At 36.5% G+C, this 27,991-nt stretch overlaps 1 protein-coding gene across 3 annotated transcripts in view; it reads left to right on the plus strand.

The window, feature by feature from the left end:
- The window catches only part of PCCA (propionyl-CoA carboxylase subunit alpha), a 439,968-nt gene that overhangs the window by 198,920 nt on the left and 213,057 nt on the right, over positions 1-27,991 (plus strand). For all 3 annotated transcript variants that reach the window (XM_034936916.3, XM_003832051.5, XM_034936917.3), the window contains exons 13-16: positions 12,906-13,049; positions 14,373-14,447; positions 18,637-18,705; positions 21,299-21,374. In XM_034936916.3, coding sequence (XP_034792807.3) covers positions 12,906-13,049; positions 14,373-14,447; positions 18,637-18,705; positions 21,299-21,374 — 364 coding nt within the window. The remainder of the gene's footprint in view (positions 1-12,905; positions 13,050-14,372; positions 14,448-18,636; positions 18,706-21,298; positions 21,375-27,991) is intronic.

Genomic DNA, 27,991 nt, shown 5'->3' on the forward strand with positions numbered 1-27,991 from the left:
GCGATACATTGTTTTTAACTAAAGTCTGTAGTTTACACTAGGGTTGCTCTTTGTGTTACACATTCTATGAGTTTGGACAAGTGTATCTACCATTATGGTATCATAAGAATAGGTTCATTGCCTCAAAAATCTTTGTATCCAAGACACCTTTGCATTTCTTTCCTTCTTTCCTTGTTTGGTTCTTTCTGTCTCTCTTCTTTCCTTTCCTTTTTCCCTTCTTTTCTTTCCCTTCCTCCTTCCTTCTTTTCCTTTCTCCCTCTGTGTGTCTGTCTCACTTTCTTTTCCTCATTGTAATTTTCACACATACAGAAGTACTTCAGAATAGCAACAGTAGTAGAGTAGAGCCCTAGGAATCTGCAACCAGCTTCTTATTTACTTCCCAGTGTTGTTTCACGTATGCCTTCTTTTCCTCAGTTGTTCCTCTCTTGGCTGGAGTATCAGACATTATATAAATTCACGTCATACTGAAGTATATGTCTTTAAGTTTTCCCTACATTCCTAATAATGCATATTTTTAAATATTTATATACAGTATAATTTGATGTATGTGGGTTTATGACTCTTGTACATGAGTTATGTGGCTATTTTCTTGCCTGAATGTTTATCTTGTTTAAATGTTTAATCTGAAATCCTACTTTGACTCATGTCATACTGTATCTCCTCCTGTTTTGTCTGGTCCTTTATTTTAAAGCCTTCTTTATTAGTTGTTTTGTTTTTTTAGTTTAGAAAAAATTATGTGTGTATGTGTATTTGTATAGATGGGGTCTCAACATATTGCCCAGGCTTGTCTAGAACTCTTGGGCTCAAGGGATCCTCTTCTCTTGGCCTCTGAAAGTGCTGGGATTACAGGAGCAAGCTGCTGGCACCTAGCCTGAAAAAATTTTCTAAGAACCTAATCCAACATTTTCTTTTAGTGTGAAAATTTAATTCTTCCCATTTTAAATACTTGATTTTATTTATTTTATCTTATATTTAAAAACTTTTTTTCTTGTTTTCCGTTTTGTTTTTCCTTTTCTGTTTGTTGCTTGAAATAATGGTTAATTATCCCTTTTGTTTCCCATTGATAATTGGGAAATTCTATTGTCCTTTAAAATTTTATTTATGTTTATTTTTCTATTCAGACAGACGTTTTCTCTGTCATTTGTAAAGATGACGTAACTAGTTTTCTTGACTTTCCAACACTGAAGATTTGCTAAGATAATTTAATACTTCTAAGCTATTTTTAGTTTATCTCTTCTTTTTTAGCTTTTTTTTTAGCTCCCATGTATACAGCCCAGACACATCTTTCATTATTTGCTATATCTTCAGCTTTCTTTTTTGAGATTTCTGCCCTAGTTCACTTATTTGTGTAGCACATTTTTTCATGAAATTTCTTCAGTAGAATGTGTGGAATATATGCTCTGAAATGTCACATCCTCAACTATGTTTCTTTAGCCCTGAACGGGGGATACTGTTTTGATTGAATACAGGATTCTTGATTAGGATTGGGTTTCCGTTCTTGTCTTTCAGGAGCATATGAATTTCAGCTGTGTTCTAGCTTCTAGTATTATGTCTGGTGTCATTCTGATTTCTTTCCCATTGTAGATAATGTAGTCTTGCTGTCTGAAAGTTTGCCCAATTTTTTTTATTTCTCTCTCTCTCTTTTTTTTCTTGAGACAGGGCCTCATCCTGTCACCCAGGCTGGAGTGCAGTGGCATGAACCTGGTTCACTGCAGCCTTGACCTCCTGTGCTCAAGCAGTCCTCCTGCCTCGGCCTCCCGAGTAGCTGGGACCATAGGTGCATGCTGCCTCGCCTGGCTAATTTTTAAATTTTTTTGTAGAGACGAGATCTCACTTTGTTGCCCAGCCTGGTCTCAAACTCCAGGTCTTAAGTGATCCTCCAGCTTGGCCTCCCAAAGTGCTGGGATTACAGGCATGAGCCGTTGTGTCTGGCTCTAATTTTCTTTTGATCATTGGAATTCAGGGACTTTTTTTTCCAACCAGGATATGCCTTGGTGTGTGTTTGTATACATTAACCCTGCCTTTTAGTCCATGCCCTTTTTCAGTGTTCAGGTTTAAGTATTGCTTCATTTCAGAGGAAGTTTCTTCTGTTATTTAACTATTTCCTTCCATCAGCAATTTTCTCCTCCTTGTGGAACTTCTAGTTTTTGCAATTTAGGTCTACTGGATATGTTTCTCTTATGATAACTGTCATTTTATATTTATGCTGTGTCTCTTGACATTATTTCTTTATTGATCTTCCAGGTTACTAATTCAGGTTGCAACAGTGGTTATCCTCTCCTATAAGTAACTGACTAAATTGTGCAATTGGGAAATCACATTATTTTAGCTCAGAAATTCTAATTGTGCGTTACAGTTAGCCCTCCTTACCTACTAGTTCTGCATCTGTGGATTCAATTAACTGTGGCTTAAAAATTTAAAAATAAAATGAAAATATCAATTCAACAATTAAAAAATACCAATAAAAGCACAATATAGTATAACAACAGTTTACATAGCATTTACATTGTATTACTATAAGTAATCTAGAGATGATTGAAAGTACACGGAAAGGGCTGTGTGTTGTGGCTCATGCCTGTAATCCCAGCACTTTTGGAGGCTGAGGCAGGAGGACTGTTTGAGCCCAGGAGATCAGTGCTGTGATGAACCATGATCATGCCACTGCACTGAAGCTGGGATGACAGAGCAAGACCCATTTCTTAAAAAAAAGAGAAGTGTACGGGATGATATGCGTAGGTTACATGCAAATACCATGTTACTTTATATCGGGGACCTGAGCATCTGTAGAGTTTGGTATTCACAGGGGTCCTGGGACCAATCCCCTGGGAGATGGAAGGAGGACTCAGGGGATGTGTGTGCACATGCACGTATGTGCATTGCTACTCCTTAAGTTTTTAAGTGCCTTTACTGCTTTTTGGGCAAAGTTGTATTTTTCCCCTGTCCTTCAGCAGCTCTATTTCACTTGGTCTGTGTAATCATTATTCTGAATGTTTTTTCTTTCTTGTGCTAGTAATCCCCCTGCTGTGGTTTTGCTGTGGTTTTTTGGGGGTTATCAGTACTAAGTTCTGCTTCTTGAAATATTCTAAGTGACAGCAGCCCTTCAGATGGTTGAAGACATGACCATATCTTCTCCAGAGGCCTGGAAGAGCATATGTCTCCTAGCATTCTCATCTGAAGGACAGAATTGAGCTAATTTTTATTGACTACTTGGATTCCTGGGCAAAGAGACCACGGACCCATCTGGAGCCTTTATTGACTTTTCCCCTGAGGTCCATGGCTCTTTGCAGGCCAATCTGTCTCCATGATGTGTTCCTTTCACATTCTTCCCTAGAGTTCTCTGAAGCTAGTCTCCAGTTTTCGTTCAGCCACAGAGGGAGAAGAGCCTGTTCCCAGTTTTTGGCTCTCATCTTCTCCCTAGATCTTGGTGCTTCCCATGTCCTCAGCTGCTTAGTAACTCTGGGGGAGATAGACAGCATGGAGTTTGGAGTGGAGAGGTGGGAGCCAGGCTGGTTCCAGGTTGGTTTTGACAGCTTCTCAGAGCAGGAATAGCTAACCTGGGTTATCTGGATCTCTCATGAGCTTTAGGGAAGTCTGTGAACCCTCTGAAGTCAGATATATAGTTTTTTAGTGAGAAATTCAGTGAGATTCAAAATTGTAAAATGTTTCAGAACAACTGCAGCTGACTAATGGAGGACTCATTTAATCATTGTTTTTGTTAATTGCAAACATTTACTGTTTTCACTCAGAGCAAGTAAATTCTAGTTCTCTTCCTTCTTAGCTGTGTGACCGTAAGCAAGTTCCTTAACTTCTGTATGTTTTGATTTCCTCATTAGTAAAATGACATTAATTATAGCATTTGCTGTATAGGATTGTCAGCATTAAATGAGTTTATATAATTTACAAATTCAAAATAGTACCTGGTTTATACTGAGCACACATTCTTTCTGCTAACTGTGAGTATCTTATCCATAACATTTGCATGCTGTTTATTATATATTGGTTGACATTTTTACTCTTACTGTTGTCATTATTATTAACATTATTGCTATTACTATTGTCATTAATATAAAGTCTGTCTGACATCTGAAAAGATGGCAAGCCACATATTAAATAACAACTTTCTCTCATTCTTTTGTCAGTTAACTGCAAAATTATTGTTACATGTGAACAAACATATTTGAAATATTAACCACTTTTAAAGAGATCTCCTTTCTGTTATAAGGGTGTTTGTGTAAGAAGAGTCTGGGAGGAAAAATGGAAACTGAAATCTTCCAAAAATGAAGCTGATAGAGAAAAGTATTTACTACATGGCTTAGGCCTTTGTGTTAAGATTAATATTAGGACCCTGAATACACCTTTCCAAATTCGTGTGTGTGTGTGTGTATGTGTGTCTGTTTGTGTGTGTGTAATTAATAATTTCCAGATGCTAGGTTTTTTTTTTAGATTTAAGTGTTTTGGAAAAGCATCCTCTGTATAGTCTACAAAGTCTATAGGAGTTAGAAAATTCCCAAATAGAGAGGAATAAAATCTTAATAAGTAAGTAATTAAAACCCCAAACATGGTCAGTTGGCTGTCCATATCTTTGAGAACAGACAGGTAAACTGTCCCACTTTTGTTAGACTTAGTCAGTTGCTTATATTGATTGGTACAGTGCAGGAGGAATCTACTTTTACCATGGAAGGAAAGGTACAGTACAATTGTTGAAATTCTATGAAGGCTATACACTCTAATCTCATCAGGGGGAATTCTGCATCACAGGGAACCTTTATATTCCAGAAAGATTTTAGAAATTTTTTTGCAACTTGATTTTGCCCTTTGCCATTTGTTTAAAAATTAAGAATTATTGCAACCTAAATTCTGGTTTATAACAATTAACTATAATTGAACAAATACCATATTCTAATTTCAGACTAGTTTTGGATTAAAAAAAAATTTCTAGACCTGCCGGATGAAAATATTTTGGTCTTTTATGGAATTGGAGTGTTTGATAGAAAGAATGAGGAGAAATTATTGGGAAAAGGATTTCTAACTAATTGTAAAATTTCATTCTTGTCAGAAGGGGCATTTTGGATGTGAGCAAATGTTGACCTTTTTGATTGTATTTAAAATGATAGAGGCCAGGGCTCTCAGGCTGTTTAGAGTGAGCCAGAATTGGGATGTTTTGGCATATTTTGTTCTGGGAAACTGAGGATAGAAGGTAGGATGTGTTATACCCTCCCTTATTATTTACTGAACCTTAGTAGAAAATGAAGGAAAGAAGTTTTTGGTATACAGATATGTTTAGATAAGCTTTTCAGGCACTTAGATTTGGGGTTTTGTTTTAAAGCATATTGTAAATGATATTGCTGTCTGAGTTCTGGACTCTTTTTATCTATGTTTAACTTTTTAAAACTGGTCTTTGTATTAGTTTGCTAGGGCTGCCATAACAAAGTATCATACACTGGGGTGGCTGAAACAACAAAAATGTGTTTTCTCACAGTTCTGGAGGCTGGAAGTCCAAAATCCAGGGGCCAACAGGGTCGGTTTCTTTTGGAGGCCTTTCTCGTTGCTTGTGGGTGGCCATCCACTCCCTGTGTCTTCCTGTGGCCTCTCCTCTGTGCCTTGTGTTGTCTGGGTCCTGATCTTCTCTTATGAGGATACCAGTCATGCTGGATTAGGGCCCACTCTGATTATCTCATTTTAACCTGATCACTTCTTTAAAGACCATGTCTCCAAATACAGTCACATCCTGAGGTGGTGGGGCTAGGACTTCAACATACGAATTTTGGGGGGTACACAATTCAGCCCATAATGGTTTCCTTATCATTTCTTCATGCGATTATTATTCTTGGGGTCACCAGGGGAACCCTATAATAGAATCTGTTCCGTTTTCGTGGTCACTCTTTTTTTTTTCCATGTATACATAGCATATAAAAATTTTAAACAACTTACTAGAATATGACTGGTTCTAAAAATCCTATCTCCCATCCCCCCAAAATGAAGACTTGACACCGGTTAGTCTATTCTAAACATTGTGATTTCAGCTCCAAAGTGAATTTTTAAGGACAGGTTCCAGAAATGAATTGGCAGTGGTGATATTAAATGCATATTTAGTTTTCCAAGATGAGCTGGAAAACTAAATTTTTAGTTTTTAGTGCTGTTGGACTATTTAGGAATAGCCAGTACTCACTTTGATGTATAGTTCTGATGTTATTGGCAAAAATAAACAAATCAAAAGCACAAAACAGGCAACTGACAATGTCATGTCTCTGAAGAGCACATCTGTATATAATCCTACACAGGTATACGCACCTTCATCCATCTATTCTAAACACGAAGAATGTATCAGAGAAAAGGGGAGAAAAATTGGTTTCTAAGCCCTGCAGTCCAACTCTTTTTTTTGTTTTTTTCTGAGGTAGAGTCTCACTCTGTCACCCAGGCTGTCACTCTTGAATATAACCATTGTTTCCAAGGTGAGTTTATAGGAGTGATGTGTTGGGGCTTATTTCCCAACATGCTTTTCATCCTTGAGTGCTGTGGATCAAAATCTAATAACCTTAGATCTTTATTTTGAAATCCTGTATTCTCAGGAGGTAGAGCTTCAGAATTTTAGTAGGTACATGCTAGATTCTATTCCGTGAACAGAAAGAGCAGAATCTTTCTGAACAGACAGAGCAGAACCAAAAATAATGGCATTGACCATCCTTTCAGGCTGGAATAGCAACAAACTACAAAGACAGAGGCCTATTATGCCAAACACTTATGAAACTGAATTTTATGTAATGGGACAGTTTCCTCATATTTCAGTGGGTAATCATACTAAACTACTTTGCTAAGTTGAATCCAACAAGTTCTGCTTACAAAAGATAGCTTTCGAAAAAACAAGTCTTTGTAATATCTGTCAGTTTAGACAGGATATATTGAATAAAAATGTCACTTAAAATTTTGTTAATTTAAAAGAACATTATTTTGATAACAAAAAATTTCAGCATTCTCTCACCACACCGTATCTTGAGAGCAATCTCCTATGCCTTCTCTATTAAATGACAGTGATGTATTGAAGAAGTTTGTGCATGTGTGGAAGGATTTTGTAAATTTCAAAGTGCCGCACCGATGTTGGTTATACTTAAGTATGGTGGGCCTTACACTTTTAGGGGCAGTTTCTGCTTTGACTAAGCAACTGGGCCACTACTTACCAGCTGCCAAATAATTAGAGCTGCAGATATAGCACTGTTGAAGGAATTTTAATACTTCTCATCAGCCTCCTCCTCATAATGGCCAAGTTAACACACACTGCATCTTTCTGACTTCTTTTTACATGTTGTGACTTTTCCCCTTTTCCCTTAAAACTGATTTTCCTCAGTTTTAATTTTCATTTCAAGTCAACTCAGGTATATAATTAAAATTTCCTTGAATCTTGCTCACCTTCAGGACGACTTGCCTGTTACTCAGTTACTGATCCTGAAAGTTTTAGAAATTATTAGGTAAATATCACAGTAAAATATTTAAAAGTTTAGGTCAGAGGAAACATGTCGCACAAACTATCTGCTATTGTGTAACTATTTTTATTTAACATAGTGGGAGGATTCTGACAAGAATGTTGGTCAAGTCAGATGTCTTTATTTTTAATAATGTTTTATAATATGAAAAACAAGTCTTTCTAGGGACACTATTTTTATTTTTATTAACTTTTTTATTTTTTATTTTTTTGAGGCAGGGTCTCACTCCCATTTCCCAGACTGGAGTGCAGTGGCTCCATCTTGCTTCACTGCAGCCTCGACTTCCTGGGTTCAGGTGATTCTCCCACCTCAGCCTCCCAATTAGCGGGACTACAGGCATGCGTCACCATGCCTGGCTGATTTTTTTTTTTTTTTTTTTTTTAAATAGAGACAAAGTTTTGCCATGTTGCCCAGTCTGCTCTCAAACTCCTGGGCTCAAGATATCCACCTGGGTTTTCCTCCCAGAGTTCTGGTATTATAGGGGTGAGCCACCATACCCTGACGTATTTTTCTTAACTTTAAATTTTGAAATGATTTCAGACTCACAGAAAAGTTGTAAAAATATTACAGGTAATTTCTGAATACACTTCACTCATATTTACCACATTTACTTTATCTTTCTATGTATATCTGTATTTACTGGAAGCATTTCAGAGTAAGTTGCAGGCCTAGTGGCCCTTTACTCCTAAATATGTCTGTACTTCCTAAAAACAAGTAAATTTTCTTATGTAACTATAGCACCATAATCAAAATCAGGATTTGGACATTAACATATTACTGTCTTCCAATTTAGGGACTATATTCAAATTTCCCCAGTTGCCTCATTAATGCCTTTTGTGGTAAAAGAAAAAAAAATCTGGTTCAGCATCCTGCATTGCATTTAGTTGTTGTATCTCTTTATTCTCTCTCAATCTGGAATAATCCTCAGTTTTTTGGTCAGTTGTGATCTTAACATTTTTTAAGAGCATAAACCATTTATTTTATAAAATGTCACTCATTTTAGGTTTGCCTCCTTTCTCATGTACTAGATTCAGTCTTTGCATTCTGGGCAGGAATAGAAATGACACTGTCCATCTATGAGCACCATGTTGGTAGCACGAAGTGCCTCTTTATCCCATTATTGGTGGTGGTGGCTTTGTTAAGGAGGTATCTCTGGCGTTTCTACACTGTAGACTTTCTATTTTCCTTTTGTCCTTAATAAAGTATCTTATAGGGAGATACTTTGAGACTCTATAAATAGCCAGCATACTTTCACTCACTAGCTTTAGCATACTTCCTAGTTTGTATTTAGTGAGGAATAGGCTGAAGATGACAATGGCAGTGTCAGAGTTTATTATTATAATTTTTAGAATCATGAGGTAGGTAACAACACAGTGCCAAGGAGATTTAGTTTTCCTAAGCTTATTCTGCTACCGAAATGAGATACATTAAGCACTCAGAGATGAAGCACAACCTAATTTACCTCACAGTTGCATTTGACAAGCTTAGTTATATTTTGGGAAATAAATTTGAAGCAACAGATGAGTAACAGGGAGTGGTAAGAGGTATTAGACACAATGCTAATAGTGACAGCTTGGTGGTGATTAAGAATACAAAACTAAATTAAAATAGCAAGTAGATCTATAAAAAGCTAGCCGATTGTTACCATCTAGCGTAGGTGTATGGAGCTAAACATATTTATTCTAGTCCATGAGGGTGATTATGGCATGAGATGTTATAAGGCACGATTATGTCCTATAATATGGCATTTGATAATTTTTGTACCTGTTTGAACAAAAGATTCATGGTGAGCTAGGGATATAACCAATACAAATAAATTTATCAACAACCGTTAGACTCTGCAGTGTGGCACTCCCTTGAGAAATTTGTCTTTGAGGATTCAGGTATTATAACTTGGTAGGGCTGACTCCTTTTTTGTGAGTGTGAATTTTTTTTTTTTTTGGGGGGGTTTGGGCTTACTCTTGCTCACTAAATCCCAAGATTTATATATTCACATGCTAATACGTTAACAATGCAAAACAATGCTGTCTGGTGGATCCCTGATTTGTGTGCTTTTTAGGAAGAGCATATTGCTGTTGGGTAGGAAAAGCATATGAAGCCAGGTTCTCAAATATTTGTGTGGTAAGGATGGAGTAACAATAAGGGAATTCCATTTTGTATTTTGAATGTTTTTGAGGCATTGTTTCCAAAAGTGTGTTCCATGGACTTGGCAACTCATAAAGGTACTTTGCAAAAGGAGGAGGAAGTGCTGCACAAGGCCCTTCTCTAGGAGAGTCACAGGACATACGGGCATCCTCATGACAAGAGTCTTCCTAAACAGTCTGTTCAACTGAGATTAACCCGGTGTTTCCCAAATACAAGTGACACAGAAACCTTTTCCCCCCACGTAATAGCCCTCACAACAGATGCTTATTAGCATCAGACTTCTGTAGTTACATTTTTCTTCTAAGTGGGACAAGATGAACTTGTTGGTTTACCAGACACCAATTTTTGACTTTTTTGTTTTTTTATTTTTATAACCTTTTGATCAAGTTAACCATCTTTTCCCTCCCTCCCTCCCCTCCCTCCCTCCCTCCCTCCCTCCCCTCCCCTCCCTCCCTCCCTCCCCTCCCCTCCCTCCCTCCCTCCTCCCTCCCTCCCTCCCCCCTCCCTCCCTCCCTCCCTCCCTTCCTTCCTTCCTTCCTTCCTTCCTTCCTTCCTTCCGTCCGTCCGTCCGTCCTTTTGTTCCTTTGTATAACCCTGTTCTATCACTTAAGTATTGAGCTTAACTTGCAGAGAGAAACCATTGCTAAGCACTTGGGAATAGGGGGATATTTGTGATTATTTAAGCAATGTTGTGCTTATAAGATTTCTGGTAATAACACAGTCTAAAGGAAATGCTTCATATCCTGTGGAGTAGCTTTGGAATCCTATGTATTTAGAAGGATTTCTTTCGAAAATGTTAAAAATTATAAGTTTTACTTTAAAGAAGTTAATTTCTTTTACCTGGAAAATTGAAGCAAGTTAGACTATTTTGTGGACTTATGCAGTACTTGTCAAAAGGTAAATGTTTTTTAAAATTTCTGTTAGTAAGGATTTTACCTTTAGCAGCTTGTTACTTTAGTTATCTGCTTAGTTGTTTCTAATTTGAATTACTTGTAGCTCCCTAATTTAGATTGTAAAATGTTATGGCTCTGTTATATGACTAAGTTTAGAACACAGTGGGTCCACTTTAATCCCATTCAAAGTGGATCTGATGTACTTATTTTCCTACACAGTTAAAGATCCCTCTTCAAAGGTGAAGCAGAGACTCAATAAATTTGGATCCTGAAACCTTCATAGTAATATGCTTTTTAAAAGACATGTATACATAATTGTATAGCCATTGCATATACTTTTATACATACATTTCTTTCATATACATTACTGTCAGGAAGATCAGGAAGATAATGTCATCTCTTTAGTGAGATAAATTCCAACGCCATCGTGACCACTTACCATAGATGTGACTCTGTATTTGCTGTTCATTCATTCAATATGTATTTATTTGCCTTGTATATAGTATGTACTTATATGGGCACTGGTCATAGAAAGAGGAAACTGAATGGTTCACTTAACTTTTGAAATTGTCTTTTCACCTATCAGGAATGTGTGAATAGTATTGATGTAAAGCACTTGGCACGTAGTAGGTTCACCTCTTTTTTTTTTTTTTTTTTCTGAGATGGAATATCGCTCTGTCGCCCAGACTGGAGTACAGTGGTGCAATCTCGGCTCACTACAGCCTTCTCCTGGGTTCCAGCAATTCTCATGCCTCAGCCTCCTGAGTAGCTGGGACTACAGGCATGTGCCACCACACCTGGCTAATTGTTTTTATTTTTAGTAGAGACAGGGTTTCATCGTGTTGACCAGGCTGGTCTCAAACTCCTGACCTGAAGTGATTCGCCCGTCTTGGCCTCCCAAAGTGCTGGGATTACAGGTGTGAAGCACCACACCCATCCAGGTTCACCTCTTGAGTAGAGTGCTGAGATGCTTTCTCACATGAAATTGGTTTCTAGTAATAATAGAGGGTTTTTTTGCTAGTTACTTTCTTATTATATTTATCTTATAGAGTCTTGGTTCTTACAAAATCATAATTTGCTTTCAAAAATACATATTTTAAACTACCTAATAAGATCTTTATTTAGTGTCACATTTATTTTACGAAGGGTTGATGCTTATTTTAGTGATGATTTGTCATTAAAATTATGTCAAAATGTCTTAAAATGTTGTTGAAACTGTAAACAAACTCAACACGCACAAAGCTAATTATGGGTGCCATCTGTTTATTTTTACAAAGCTTTTTTTTAAGACTATGGCATTGTCTGCTTATGATAAGCTTCAAGATTATTATAATGACTAAGTCCTGTCCTTCAATTAGTGTAGTTGAAGATGGGAAGATAATTCGTTTGTTCACTGACCTTTTCCTGTGTCAGAGTGTGTGAAATATAACATGTCATGATAAAGAAACTATTGTGAAGTGCATTTAGAAGATACTTAATTTTTATGAGAAAAAAATGACATCAAAGCAGCAGATGTGGCCAAAGTTTTGTTTAAATTCTTAGAACTTATTCAAGGTTTTAGATGAACGGTAGACTTTTCCAGTGACTTAAGTGGCTTCATTTTAACTCAAGGTTAAGAATTTCTAAGTGATCGACCAAGTTTATGTTGACATGTATCCCTGTTTGTGTACCTATATGTCAGCACATGTTTTTGTACATACATATCTCATGTGTTAGTGCAGAAGGCCAGGTACTTGCATGACAGCATCAGCCCAAGTAGTTATCAGCAATCTGCTGAGAGAGCAGAGCGATCGCACTGGCTCTGTTTTGCAATTGTGCATGCTAAGCATTACCCAAGTCAGTGTGGAGGGAAAGCAACCTGAAGGATCCATCTGCTCCCTTCTGCTACACTGCCTCGATGCAAGATTACGCTAATCTGGCTGCTTGTCAGGACGGGTTAGTGAAAGCATGCAAGTGGGTGAGACTTAGGGTGGACTAGTGCTTTGGAAAATCATAAGCTGCCCCTGTAGATGCCACGTTAAGTGCAGCAGAATAGGTTGATTATCGGCCACATTGAAGATTGCAGTGAAATAAATATATAGCTTTTTGGTTAAGAATTAGTTTCAAAATTAAAATTCTTAAATATTGTTGGACCACAGATAAATCAAAATTGAGAAAAATAATACAGATAGTTTACAAATACTTTTAGGCCTTAGTTTTTCTTATGATTTGTGTATTGTGTTTATTCTTTCATTTTATTCCCCTAGCTCAAGAGTTTTTAAGTCAAATATGTTTAAATGTTACATTCGATTAACTTCATTTTACCCAAAAGCTTTTGTGATTTTTCTTGATTGTTTCTATTTATTTACCCTTTTCTACACCTACTGACTGGCAGACCTTGGCCTTGCAGGTTGAGCATCCTGTCACAGAATGCATTACTGGCCTGGACCTAGTCCAAGAAATGATCCGTGTTGCTAAGGGCTACCCCCTCAGGCACAAACAAGCTGATATTCGCATCAACGGCTGGGCAGTTGAATGTCGGGTTTATGCTGAGGTAAAATGAATGGTGTTGGGAGGAAGGATGGTGGTTATGTCCAGAGTCATGAGACCTGGTATAGCCAAACAATGAGGTAAAGTTAGAGTTTTATAACGTTGCCAACTATTGGATTATGTAATCCATAATTAAATCAGAAAAAAATTAGATAATTTTGACCTAATTCCAGATAGTTTTAACGAATTGGGCTTAGTTAATTGTCATGTATTTGTACATGGGGAAATAGCTACCAATCCTTTAAGAGGCAACAGAGCATTGGTTAAATATTCTTGAGCTTGAATGGACCATGGTTTTTGTTTTGTTTGCATTTTCTTTGTTTATTTTCAAACAACACTAACAAGAAGTAGCATTTATTTCCATGGGTTTTTTTAAAAAATGCCCACCTTGGGTACACATTAGTTGTTGATCAGATATTTGCTTAAAATTTTTCCCAACCTTTTTTTTGTATAATTTTCTCCTTTATTATTACATAAAAATAACAATCAAAATTTAAATTGTAAAGCTTTTAGTAAAACATGTACTCTTAATTTATAATTTTAATTTTGGGTTTTACTCATAAACTCTCAGTTCAGTACTTCTAAATGCTTTTTTTTCAAATGACTAAAACAAGAATGCAAGGTAACATTTGTACTATTTTTACTTTTCGACATCAAAAATGTCTGTCAAGATTAAAAATAAATCAGTGTCTGTGTTTAAGAATACTGAGAGCTGGTTTGAAATATTTTTCAAGGAGTTCAAAAATATGTTTTGGCGTGAGTGTATTGCTCTTGCTTTTTTCATATTTTAAGTAGTATTACTTTCATTCTTATGACACTGAACCTGTTTATTCTGATGATCTAAGATATTTACAAATGAAGTACATATCTAGTAGCATGTGCAAAGTTTTTTTTTTCAGGTCTTTATTTGAAGAACCCAAATTCTCAAGTTTTACCATATGTGAGCTGTTTTGAGAAGTAAGAAAAACAAATATCTTTAGTATACCACATTTGTTGTTCTAAACTTGAGTATGTTTTGATGTAGGGCCTAGGTTATTTTATTTTTTGCCCAAGGCATTCTAAGAAGTTTTATAAAATGTTGGAATTTTACCAATTTCAATAAAGTATGAACAAGGTCAGGCTAAATTCTGCTTACAGTTCTGTTTGATTTTTAAGTACATTCTAAGTTGTCTAGCGTAAAAGACAATAATATTCTGAAATCTGTGATTTGGTAAATACCATATGTTGAAAATAGACCTATAAATGGTTCTTCATTGTGTAAATATTTAACCTTACTTGTGCTGATTTATATTTCAAAGACTGTGCTTCCTTTCCTTTGAACTTTCAGGACCCCTACAAGTCTTTTGGTTTACCATCTATTGGGAGATTGTCTCAGTACCAAGAACCGTTACATCTACCTGGTGTAAGTCATTAAGCTGTAATACCAGCTGAAGGGTTAAAATCGTGATTTATGTCATACTTTTATGTTAAAGCATGTCAACACCAAAGGGTGTAAATTGAAGGACAAGTGAAATTCATGGGAATCATGGTTTTTGTGTTGAAAACAAATTTTTTTCAGTATTTTGTGGTGTTCAAGAAAGTCAGGATTCACTGGACAGGGGAAGCCTGGGGACATCTGATGATATAAATGATAGCTTACAGTGTTCCCAATTCTTTCGAAAATTATAATAAAAAAGGCTGTGAATCCTAAGAATGAGAAATGATGTTTTGTGTTACAATTTAATCTTTTCAATAAATCGAGTCCAACCCTGCTATATAGTCACTTGTCAAGAAATTCAAGCACAAAATCAGCTCCTTAATTGAAATTTAAGGAGATTGAATTAAGGCAAACAAAGTGTGCCTCAGTCTATTAAACCTCATGGACTTTAAGGAGTACATAATATTTATATCAGTTAAATAAAAGTGACCACTGTCCATTTTATTCCATAGCTCTTCTGTATTTAACAGCTATTTTGAAAATAGTTTTTGTTGCAGAAAAAGAGCAAGGACATACCCTTTTTCTTAATCAAGGTAATAAGTGCATATATATATATATGACATTATGTTAGCTAGTAGATGACAAGGCTGTACCATCTGTGAATATTCAAATTATTCATTTTGATTACTGGCATGAAGATGGTGAAAGATTACAGGAAGAATTCTAAATCTGAAGATATTATTGGATATATGATTTATTTCACTTTTTAAATTGTTTTTGCCCATGTGCTTTCTAAAGGGACTTGACCCTTTCTGTGCTTGGAGACTCCATGCTGTGTTCAAAGCCAGAAGGCAGAAAAAAAATTGTAAAGATTTAACAGGCATTATGTGACGTTAAATAGCACATGAGAAAACAAGTATCATAGGGACATATCTAAACACTTTTTTAATCAAACAAAAGAAGTATTAAATAAGAATTCATAATGATTACTCTAGTTGTTAGAAGTTTTCACCATGTTGTAATAGCTAACAGGATGTCAAACATTTTGCCCTCGCAAGTTTTTGCAATTTGCAATTTTCAAACGTGAGACCTGTTGAAAGTACAAGTGATAATGGACAAACTATACCCCCTACAGTCTTCGTCCCACCAAATCTTTCTTCAATTAATGCTGCAGCAGGAGTTTTATGTAATAACATTTGCAGTTGTGAGCCATCCATAGAAAGAAAAAACAATTAAAATGCCTTAAATGTTCTGCTTACTGCTGTTATTTGCTTGTGTGAATGTTGCATGTCAGCTAAATGGACCAAGGAATAGATAAAGTGATTGGGTGCAGGAGAGTGCACACTAAGCTTTGTCCATCATTATTGCTGGGAGCAATCAAATTGATGTCAGCAGGACAGTAGATGCGTTGACAGCTGTAATTATGTATCTCCATGGTGATCACTTTTGGCCTGTCATGGAGGCCCATGAGTCCCCTCCCTTGGAAGCATTTAATCAGATTGGGCTGTCACTTGTCAGGTAGACATGGCGGGCTGGGAGTTGTGCTTAGGGGGAGAGGTGAATTGAGAATGAAGGGTGGGAGACGTCTGATAGTTTCACAGAGTCCACTGTGGTACTGAAGACAGAAATTTTAATTATGCTAGAGGTTTCTGAGCAGTGGTTTGAGAATCTCGTACAGAGGTGCTTGGGTGTTCTGTTGTGGTTGTTATTGTTTGTTTTTCTTCCTTGTCTTATTAAAACTAGAGCAGTCAGTTTACCTTAGAAAACAATTTTTGGCTCTTACCTTTTTTGGTCACAAGAATGCATACTTAAGAGTTAACTTATGGTTTGTACTTTTCACATGCTTCATTAAGCCTGAGATTTATTAATATGGCAGAGGTGAAGATTTCCTTTTTTATTTTTGATCATCATGTTTTGTAAATTTGTTATTTTCAGACCACAGTTTTGTTCTGCTCAGAAATTTGGTTCTGATTTCATTTGAATTTTTTCTTAAAGTTTTTAGTGCAAATTTGTATAGCCTTTCATGAAGGAATGGAGACTTGATCTGACTTCAAATTGGTTGTTAAGAAATAAAAATATAGCTGATTATTACTTGGAAAAAGCAGCATAAATAGTAAATTATAAAGCAGAGTTTTCATACTGTGGTACAGTTTTTAATTGCGAATACTGATTTGCTTATACAAAGATACGTGTTTATATATATCTTGATTTTATCGTATGTATTTTAAAGTTAAGATGACATAACTTCTGTGATCATAATATTAGTAAATAACAAAGACAGTTATATTTAATTAAGATCTGTAGGTAACACCTTATAGGATGATATTATTCAAGGCAACTGAAGTTTTAAGTAAGGAACTGTAGAAGAACGTAATAAATATTCTTTATTGTCTATGTTATTTTATTTGTGGGTTGAACATCTAAGTTCTTCCTAGCTTTGTAGCAGTTTATGTAGCAAATGATAGGATGTAGTTAAAGTCAGAAGTTTTAGAACTTGTATCAGTCTCGTTTTTAAACACAGCATTAGCAAGCATGCTGTGGTTTTAAAGATGACATAGTGGTCAAATTAGCTCTTTCACTTTTTGGTACTAAAATTAAGAAAATGAAAACTCACAGATATATTTTCTGTTATGTAACCCGTTTACTAGTTGCCATTTTGGGGCTTTTTAATGTGGGGAAAAGGTAGATTGTGATTTTATTGCTTTTAAAGCTGCTCCATTAATTTTTTTCTAGTTTTTGTCAACACTGTGAATTTCATAGAACATCAGTTTATGTCCTGAAATATGTTTTCAGAAAATAGAAAGCCAAGTATATTTCGTAAGTGTGCTGAATGATTTTTGTTTATAATTAAGATTTTTGTATATGAATGTGAATACGAATACAGATATCTATATTTTTGTTTGTGCTTGCAAATACAGAAATAAAAGCCCTTCAGGTATGTTATAGTGTTCCTTTTACAACCTTACAAAGAGAATAATAGTAGTGTGAATTTTAAGAAAATGAAACTATCTCTTGTCTTCTGATGTCACCGTATAATAAAGCCATCATTATACCCTCATGTGGATATCCTAGACAAGAGGTTCTACATGTGGTCCCTTGATAATTGCCTAAATTAAAATATTAAAGGCCTAACAGCCGCTGTGTTGACCTTTTTCTGCCTTGCTGCAGACAGATGAGCTGCTGTTTATTAGGAAGGCTTCTTCCCACAGGTGGAAGGCTACGTGAGCTTCCGCTCTTCTCTTCCCACCCCTTTACAATGTTGGGCATCAAAGTCCTGCTGTTCCAGCAGCTTTGATTCAGTTCCTCCATCCTCAAGACCCCTAGGATGTGCCTGACAGTCTGAAGTATTTTGATTAGCTTTTAAATACTTCAGATTCCAAAACTTCTTTCTAATAATTTAATAAATATTCTGTCCTCAGTAACTGCTCATTTTTAAAGTTTTGCATGGCTAACCTCCGTGCCTTGCTGCTGGTATCAAACTGGGAAATGAAAACAAGAATCAGTGATGTACTAACTCACTCGTTGGCTGGTTAACAGCAATCAGCCTCTTCAAAAGAATATTTTGAACTTGTGCTATCCCCCTACCACCCACCCCAAGAAAATCACAAAATCAGAACTCTAATTGGGGCTTTACAAAGCAAAGCCATAGGAAAAGCTGTGTAAACATGAAAGCCTCAGGGGAGCAACAGTAACAGAAAAATAGTGTTTTACAGTTGAGAGGGTGAGGCAGAAAAGGAAAGTGTTACAGACATGAAAGGCCCAGGCCCACATTCCTATGGAGCTGAGGAGCAGGCTTGACGAGGGGCCTCACTGGTGGGCTCAGAAGGGTCTGGCAGGGAGTGCAGTTAGCAAGGGCATCGTCCATGCCATGCTTCAGCTGGAAGACACCATCAGAGAGCCATAGCATCCTGGCATAGTGATGTAGGAAGTCTTCATTTTTTATTTTTTATTTTTGCTGTTTTTTAGTTTCGTCATTCAGTGGCAGAACAAAAAATGTGTTGCATTGCATATTAACGGATCAAGATTTTAGATTGTTTTCCTATTTTCCAGAAGTTGAAATGTTATTTGAGATTGAAATTCTCTATCCATTTTCTCCATGGAAATGAAATTTGTGGTTACAAAAAAATATCTACACAATATGAATTACTTTTCTTTTTTTCTTTTTTTCTCCCAGGTCCGAGTGGACAGTGGCATCCAACCAGGAAGTGATATTAGCATTTATTATGACCCTATGATTTCAAAAGTTAGTTTAATTTCTCAATGGATTATTTGATTTCTTCAAAAAATCAATGATATTTAAAGAGTCTGAAACTGGGCCTTTATCTGAATCATAAGCTATAATTAAACAACTAATTATGCACTGATGTAAATGTGAAAGCAGAGCAGGTTTTTTCTCTTGAGAGAAAATTCAGTGTTATGTTAGTTTGTAGTACTCCTCCTCCCCAACTAAATCATGCCACACCATCACACACATGCATGAACAATAATAATAATAAACATCTAACCAGTGGTGCCAGCCTAACTCATCGCCATGAGAAGGAATTAAGGTTTTTTTTGGCCATTGGCAGAAATTACCTGAGATGGAAGTATGAATGAATGGCAAGAGTTGGGCTGATAGGCAGTGTTTGTTAGAGTACTTTTTGATCTTTTCTCTTCAATTTTTACAAATTACCAATTATTTAAGTAGATTTGATGTAAGAGTATAAGATTTGTTTTGCCCACCTGTCTTTTTGAAGTTTGACTTTCCAGAATAAATGAATTGAATTTTTGGATCTTTAACCTTGAATTTTTGGATCTTTAAACCCTTAAAACCTTATAAAGTGTAAAATGCTGTAATAATTAATATTGTGGATTTTATTTTTATTTTATTATTATTTTTTTGAGATGGAGTCTCGCTCTGTCTGCCAGCCTGGAGTGCAGTGGCACGATCTTGGCTCACTGCAACCTCCGCCTCCCAGGTTCAAGCGATTCTCTTGCCTTAGCCTCCTGAGTAGCTGGGTGGCTCGTGCCACCAAGCCCAGCTAATTTTTTTTGTTTTTAGTAGAGATGGGGTTTCACCTTGTTAGCCAGGATGGTCTCCATCTCCTGACCTCGTGATCCGCCCGCCTCGGCCTCCCAAAGTTCTGGGATTACAGGCGTGAGCCACAGTGCCCGGCCAGATTGTGGATTTTATTTTGAAAATTCTGTGTTCTCTGAAATGATACATCTGTATTGAGGAATGATTTGTTTTTCAAGCCTTGTTTCTCAAGATGGCTTTTCCCCAAGTGTCCTTTTTAATGTTATAGTTGCAGTAAACAAACAATTTTTTATCTGTCTTTCTTCAGTTAAGGTTTTAGTGCTTTTTTTTGGGATAGGGTCTCCCTTTTTCACCCAGGCTGGAGTGCAGTATCACGATCTTGGCTCAGTGCAGCATCGACCTCCCAAGCTCAAGCGATCCACCTGCCTTAGCCACCCAAGTAGCTGGGACTACAGGTGTGTACTACCATGCAGGGCTATTTTTTTTATATCTTTTGTAGAAATGGGGCTTCCTCACGTTACCCAGGCTGATCTCGAATACCTGAGCTCAAGCAATCCGCCCGCCTCGGCCTCTCAAAGTGCTGGGATTACAAACGTGAGCCACCGTGGTTGGCCTAAGTTATTAGTAGTATTAAAATAAAATTTAGGTCTTTTGTTTATTAGAGAACCACCATTTAATTTAAAAATAAAACTATGTAAAAATATTATACGTTGATTTTTAAATATTCCATTTTTAGATGAATGTTTTTCTCTTCAGAAAAATGGCCTACAAATTAATTTTCAAATTTGCTTGATATTGAAGAGCTAGTAAAACCTACTAAAATAATCACAATCTATAGATTGGCTAATATAACTGCCAGAAAAATCTTTAATGAATAGTTAAGGTCTCATTTCATTGCCAAATTATAGAGATACATATAAGTAGGCACTAAATCATGTAGAATAGTAAGACTTTTCTGTTTTTTTGATTTCTGAAAAAGTACCATTTGCTTCTGTGTATATTATATGTAAAACTGCAAATGATTTCTAAGATAGTCGTCTTCTTTCTTTATACTTTTATTTTTGAAACTTTACTTTTTTTGTTAGTTATGAAAGTGTTAAGGGCTGGACGCAGTGGCTCATATCTGTAATCCCAGCACTTTGGGAGGCTGAGGTAGGTGGATCACCTAAGGTCAGGAGTGTGAGACCAGCCAGGCCAACATGGCAAAACCCTGTGTCTACTAAAAATACAAAAAAATTAGCTGGGCGTGGTGACACACGCCTGAAATCCCAGCTTCTCGAGAGGCTGAGGCGAGAGGATCGCTTGAACCTGGGAGGCGGAGGTTGCAGTGAGCCGAGATTGTGCCACTGCCCTCCAGCCTGGGCAATAGAGCGAGACTCGATCTCAAAAATAAAAAATAAAAAGAAAGGAAAGTGTTAGCTATTCAGGGTATCAAACTTGGAAACCACAGAAAAATAGGGAAAAAATGTCTTATCTAATCCTCGCCACTACCCTAGGTGTTCCAATCCTATCTCAAATATTCACGTTTAGCTGTATCTCCTTTTAAATTTTTTCTGTACTTACTTTTGTTACGTTTTTGTTTTTGTAAAATCACTCTTTACTATGATAATGAAATGTAGGAGAAGAGTCTGAAATAGCTTGATTCTAATATTTATATACTTAAAAAATCATAATTGACATGTATTGAAAACTGAACTATCATAAAATTTTGAGATATATTTAGAAATCTGTTATGAAATATTTTAATTTTTACTAAAATGAATCATTTAACATAGTTCTAAATATATATATATTGGGTTTTTTGTTTGCTTGTTTTTAGCTAATCACATATGGCTCTGATAGAACTGAGGCACTGAAGAGAATGGCAGATGCACTGGATAACTATGTTATTCGAGGTAAAAACAAAGATTTGCACTCGTTGGTTATTGTATATGGTGTCCAGTTCCAGAGAACAGCCTGGGGGTTTACCAATGAGAATATGGCACAGCACATTTGCTCACTATGTGCTTAAAGAGAAATAAGAAAAACTCAAATCCATCAAACCACCATACCAAGTATAGCCGTTTCCACTGTTTTAAGCAAATGCATATTTTCTCTATATGCCTAATATATATATTACTCTATATAACCAGTACACATTGGTTACACAGGCCTTCAGGAGGGCGTCTTTTTTCTTACAGAAGTAATATTGCTGTGGAGAGGTCTTTAGTGCGTATTTGGGACACACGTTCAGTTTATGTGAGTTTATCTATGTTTATCTATATATGTGAGTTTAGATAGACATAAATAAGTTACTTGGGAAGATTATTCCTGGAAGACATTAAAGTATTTGTAAGCACATTCTATGGGGATTTTCTCCCTTTTTATCTCTGCATTTTTATTGTGGTAATTGAAATACTAGATTTTGGTTAATTTAATTTTTACTCTAATGTGCTTGAGCAGTAAATCCATGAATTTGAGAGTCTGAATAAGAATATTTTGTCAAAACTCATTTCTGTTAAACTGTGATATAATACGACATAGGGGCATGGCATCTGGGCAGTTTGTCAAAATATTAGATTAGTTTTGGTCCCAACTAGAAGTTATTTATCTACTCCATCTGGCTTCTGAAAGGAGTACTCTTTCGTATTTACATGAATACCATTTCATGTTTTATACTTAAATGAACATTTTCCCACTAATTTGCTTACTCTATATATGTATATATAGGTTCACCAGTTACTACAGTTTTTAAGTGACTAAAATACAAAGTAGGCTTGCCATTATTCTCCTAGCTTTATATGTGTCACATATAAAAAATAAATTTTGTTGTATAGGTAGATTTTTCCAGGCTTAGTCTGAAATTTTGCCTTTGAATTACTGTGATGTAGTAGACAGAAACCAGACAAAGCTAGGTTCATAGCCCCTGTCCTGACGCCATTTAATAATTATGTGATTTTTGGCCAAGCACGGTGGCTCACACCCGTAATCCTAGCACTTTGGGAGGCTGAGGCGGGTGGATTGTGAGATCAGGAGTTCAAGACCAGCTGGGCAAAGATGGTGAAACCCAGTCTCTACTAAAAATACAAAAACTAGTCAGGCGTGGTGGTGGGCGTCTGTAATCCCCGCTACTTGGGAGGCTGAGGCAGAAAATTGCTTGAACCCGGGAGGCTTAGTTTGCAGTGAGCCGAGATCACGCCACTGCATGCCAGCCTAGGCGACAGAGTGAGAGTCCGTCTCAATGAAAAAAAAAATTTTTTTTAAAAATAAATAATTACGTGATTTTTGTCAAATGACTTTGTCTCTCTGAATCTCATACTCCACATTTGAAAAATGGAGTGATAGTCTCTGCCTTATAAATTACTGGTGAGGATTAGCTGAGGTTAAGTGTATAAAGGGCTTGGCACCACTCTGGCTCATGTTGTTCAATAACTTTAGTTCTCATCCTTTCTTCCTCTTTCCTCACACTTAATAAAACCATATATTTAAGAATCAAGGCCAGGCGTGCTGGCTCACGCCTGTAATCCCAGCACTTTGGGAGGCTGAGGAGGGCAGATGACTTGAGGTCAGGAGCTCAAGACTAGCCTGGCCAACTTGGCAGAACCCCGTCTCTAGTAAAAATACAAAAATTAGCCAGGCGTGGTGGTGGGTGCCCATAGTCCCAGCTACTCAGGAGGCTGAGGCAGGAGAATCGCTTGAACCCAGGAGGTGGAGGTTGCAGTGAGATGAGATCGCACCATCACACTCCAGCCTGGGTGACAGTGTAAGACTCTGTCTCCTAAAAAATAAAAATAAAAGTCATGTGTTATAAATCACATTATCAATCCATTAGTCGTATGAAATTTACTAAATCATAGATAAACAATATTGAGAGACCGTTTTAGGTAATTTCTAATATTGTGTGCGGAGGTTATATGCTTTCATTGCACCCTGTTCAAATACTTCTCCAGAGAATTTACCATCACTGTAAAATTAAAGTATTAGTTGTGTAATTACCTGTGAAATGTTGGGTTATCCTATAAGAATATTAGGCACATGAGGACACTGATGATCTTTATCTTGTTTGTATGCATATTGCTGGTGCTTAGCAGTGTCTGACACATGCTAGATGATTAATAAATGTTTGTTGGATGAATGAATGAGTGAGCAAGTGATACTATCCCTGATTTCAAGGAGTTACTAATATACTTGGTGTGAAAACATATGAAAAGATAAGTATAATCTTAATATAGCTTTGTAGGTGCCACAATAGGGGATTGAAAAAGGGTAGTGGGAGTTTAAGGAAGAGGCTAGCATATCTTTCTTTTCTCGCCTCTCTTGGTCCTTTGAAAGTAACTAGTACTGCTTTAGGACTCATAGTGTCTCTGTGTCTCTGTCGAGAGTACCTCACTTTGTTCTGTTTTCAAATGATCCTCAGAGTGGCAGGATTTTTAAAAAGACTGGTAATGTCCTGTGTAGGTGAAATAAAGGGGATGGGCACGCTCAAGCGTCTTTGCAGTATCACTTGTTATAGTATTTTGGGAAAATAATCTGGTGTTAGATGTTAAAATAAAAGTGCATACCCTCTGACCCAGCTATTCATCTTTTGTGAATCTTTCCTATAGAGTTAAAAAACTGAATTATGAGCATGTTCACCATGACATTTACAACAACATTGTTTGTAGTAGCCAAAATGCTGACCAACCACAGTGTCCGCTAAATGGATGAATGACTGAATAAATTACAATGCATTATTACTATAAAATACTATGCAGCTGTGACTTAAAGACCTGTTTGTATGAATCGTTAAAGTAGAAAAGCAATTTGTAGTCATGTGTAGTACATTCTCATATCACTTGAACCATCTTCTCATCCTAAAATATTTTAAATTGCGTTGGATGAGCACAGAGAAAGGTGTGGACATCTGCATATCACAATGATTTTTTTAAGCTCAAAGGATTTATGAGAGAGGGGTTTTTCTTGACACATTTCTCTTAGACTTTTTAATTTTAGGTATTTTCAAATCTATAGAAAAGATGAATGAATAGTACTGTGCATACCTGTATACTCTTCACCTAGATTAATTATTATTTAATAAACTTTTTTTTGATATTTGCTTTCTCTATTTCTCCCTTTCTTTGCCTTTTCCTCCTCCTTTCTCACCCTTCCTCTTTCCTTTCCTCCCTCCATTCTCTTCTCTGTTTTTCTCCTGATCCATTTGAAAGAAGGTTGCAAACATCATGGCGCATCACTCCTGAATACTTTACCAGGCTTCTTAAGGGGAAGACCATGTTCCTGTAACTGGATTTTTCTTGCCTGCTGCACAGATAGAGTCTCTTTATTGAGACAGCGTTATTGCAATAGAGAAAGAGTTTAATAAACACAGGGCTGGCTAAATGGGAGACTGAAGTTTTATTACTCAAATAAATTTCTCCCAAAATTTGGAGGCTAGGGTTTTTAAAGAATAATTTGGTGGGCAGGGGGCCAGGGAGTGAGGAATGCTGACTGGTTGGTTTGGGGATGAAATTATAGGTGCTTGAGGCAGGGTCTTCTTGCTACCTTCAGTTACTGGGTAAGATCACAGAACTAGTTGAGCCAGTTTGCTGGTCTGGCTGCATGACTCCTGAGCCTTAATTTCTAATGTTAGTTTTACAAATGCAGTCTGTTCCCCAGACAAGGAGGGGGTTTGTTTTGGGAAGGGGCTGTTTTCATTGTTTTACAGTTAAAGTATAAATTAAATTCCTCTTATAGTTAGCATGGCCTACACCCAGGAATGAACAGGGGCAGCTTGGAGGTTAAAAGCAAGATAAAGTTGGTTAGGTGAGATTTTTCTCAGTGTCATAATTTTTGCAGTGGCCATTTCATTCCTGCAAAAAAGCACAATACCATCATTACACCCAAGGAAAATTGACAGCAACCTAACAGTTTCATCTCATGTATTGTCCATATTTAAGCTTGTCCCTCGGAGTCTTTTTTTATTGTTTTTTAATCCCATCTGTGGCCCAAAGTTACACAGTGTCTTTGATTATGTCTCTTTATTATCTTGCCGTCTTTCATATTTCATTTCATTAATTTTCAGGAGAGTCCATGGCAGTTGATTTGTAGAATGTGGCACACTCTAGATAGAAAGTGTTAACGTTGGTTCACTAAAGGCACTTGTGAAGTGATTCCAAGAATGAAGGTTGTAGGTGATAATTTGCACTATCACTCACAGAACTCGCAGAAACTCTTTGCTTACTATTATCGGTTTATTATAAAGGATACAGCTTGAGAGTAACCCAGTGGAGGAGATGCACAGGGCAAGGTGTTAGGAAGGGGTGCAGAGCATCCATGCCCTCTCCAGGTGCACCACCCTCCATCACTTCCATGTGTTCAGCAACCCACAAGTCCTCTGATCCTTGTCCTTGGGTTTTTATGAAGGCCTGACTAGGTAGGCATGATTGATCCTATCAATCTGCCATTAGTGATTAAGTCATTCTTCAGTCCCTTTCCCCTTTGGAGGGTGGGGGTGGGGCTGAAAGTTCCAACCCCTTAATCACATGGTTGGATCCTCTGGCCACCTGCTCCCATCCTCTAAGAGTCATCTCATTAGCATAAACTCAGGTATGATTGAAAGGAGCTTGTTATGAATAACAGAAGACATTCCTCTCGCAACAGTCATTTCTATGATATTCTTGCCAAAAATGTACAACCTGAATATAATCATGAGGAAACATCAGACAAACCAAATTGAAAGACAGTCTACAAAATAAATGGCTTCTTCTCTTCAAACATGTCAAGGTCAGGAAACACAAAGAAGAGTTGAGCAACTTATGTAGATCAAAGGAAACTAAAGACACATGACAACTAAATGCAATGTGTGATCCTGGTTTAGATCCTGGACCAGAAGAAAAATGTTTTTCTTTTGTAGTAAGGGTCATAAGTGGGACAATTGGTGAGATTTGAATAAGGTCTGGAGATGAGGTGATAGCAATGTTAGCAGTGTTAGGCTTGTCTGATTTTGATCCTTGTACTGTGATTATAGAAGAGATATACCTTGCTTTTAGGAGATGTACACTGACATATTTAGAAGTAAAATGACATCTTGTCTGCAACTTACCTTCATATGTTTAAGAAAGAAAATTATGTTATCTGTGTATAAATAGAAAAAATTAGTGACAAAGCAAATAAATGTGATAAGATGTTATCATTTGTAGAACCTCCATATATAGTAATTCTGCTTACTATTTTTTTAAAATTTTTTTAAATTTTGAATTTTGAAATTATTTCAAAATAATTTTGAATTTTTTTATTTTGAAATAATTTCAAAATTTAAAAAATTTAAAATTTAATTTCAAAATAAAAAGTTAAAAAAATAGGGAAGAGCAAGAACCCCCACTCTCCACTAATATTTAAAGAATAAAAGCAGAGATGCATTTGGGATTTTGAACTTACATATTACTTATCTGGCTAATTCTGAAGGATAGGCAGGTTTAAAAACTTGCTTTATGAAAGGCAGAAAAGGGAAGACAGTCTACTGTCTTGTTTGGTAACTGCTTAATTATTCAAGTATGAATATTTTTTTCCTGTGCTGATTGTGAACTTTTGTTAAGATAGAGAAACTTTGAAGCAAAAATGTAATTCGGTTAAAATGAATTTCAAAATCCTCATGAAATAAGAGTGCTTTTGGCCTCTGTTTGATCCTGGCAGCATGTCTAGCTGATGTCTGGGCAGTGTTTTGGAACCAGCAGGCAGTCAGGGGAAGGCCACTCCTAGGGGCCTCTTCTCTGTGGCCTGGTGATGATTTCCCATACAGATGGGACCTGGTGAACTCTGCCAGAGGTCATCCTTGACTCCCAGTCCACACCTCCCAGTCATAATTTTTATGAGTATGTGATTAATAATATCCTTGAAGTTGTAAACTAACTCTCAAAGAATACCTCTACTGTCCCCATACCATTTAAACAAGGATCTGTTCAAATAGTGTTGTCTTTCCTGGGATGTGAAAAGAAAGAAACTAAATGCAAAATGGTAACTTTCAAATCTGTATGATACCGTTTAGTGCTTCAGTGATTCTTCCCATCTATCTGATCTTTTGAGCTCTTAGGTATAAAATACTTTTCTGATTATTACCCTCTTTTGGCTTTAGGATTAATTAATGGACAGTAGTTTCGGGAACAGTTAGTCGAGGCATAGATGTTTGTTGTCTGCCATGAGCCATTATCTCACCATATTGGCCTTAGGAAAGAAAAAGAGATAACGATTTAGTTTTGCATAGTCATATATAATATTTTATTTAGAAAACATTAAAGAGAAAATGGTTTTGTGTTTTAATTTTGTTTTTAAAATATCATTTAGTGAGATAAAAGTCTGTGTTTTTATGCTGTATTTACTATTCAAGTAGAAAGATTTTTAAAATTCCATGCTTCATTTATGTGCTTGATGACTCTGTTCTCTGATATCCAAAATGTAAATTAATATTTGCTTTCAATTCCTTTGAGTTAGATTTTTCTAAAATTAACACCTATTTTTCAGCTTTGGATATAGAGGACAAATACAACATATGATTTATCCT

The sequence above is a fragment of the Pan paniscus genome, chromosome 14 (genome assembly GCF_029289425.2).
Source record: "Pan paniscus chromosome 14, NHGRI_mPanPan1-v2.0_pri, whole genome shotgun sequence".
In the NCBI taxonomy this organism is placed as follows: domain Eukaryota; kingdom Metazoa; phylum Chordata; class Mammalia; order Primates; family Hominidae; genus Pan; species Pan paniscus.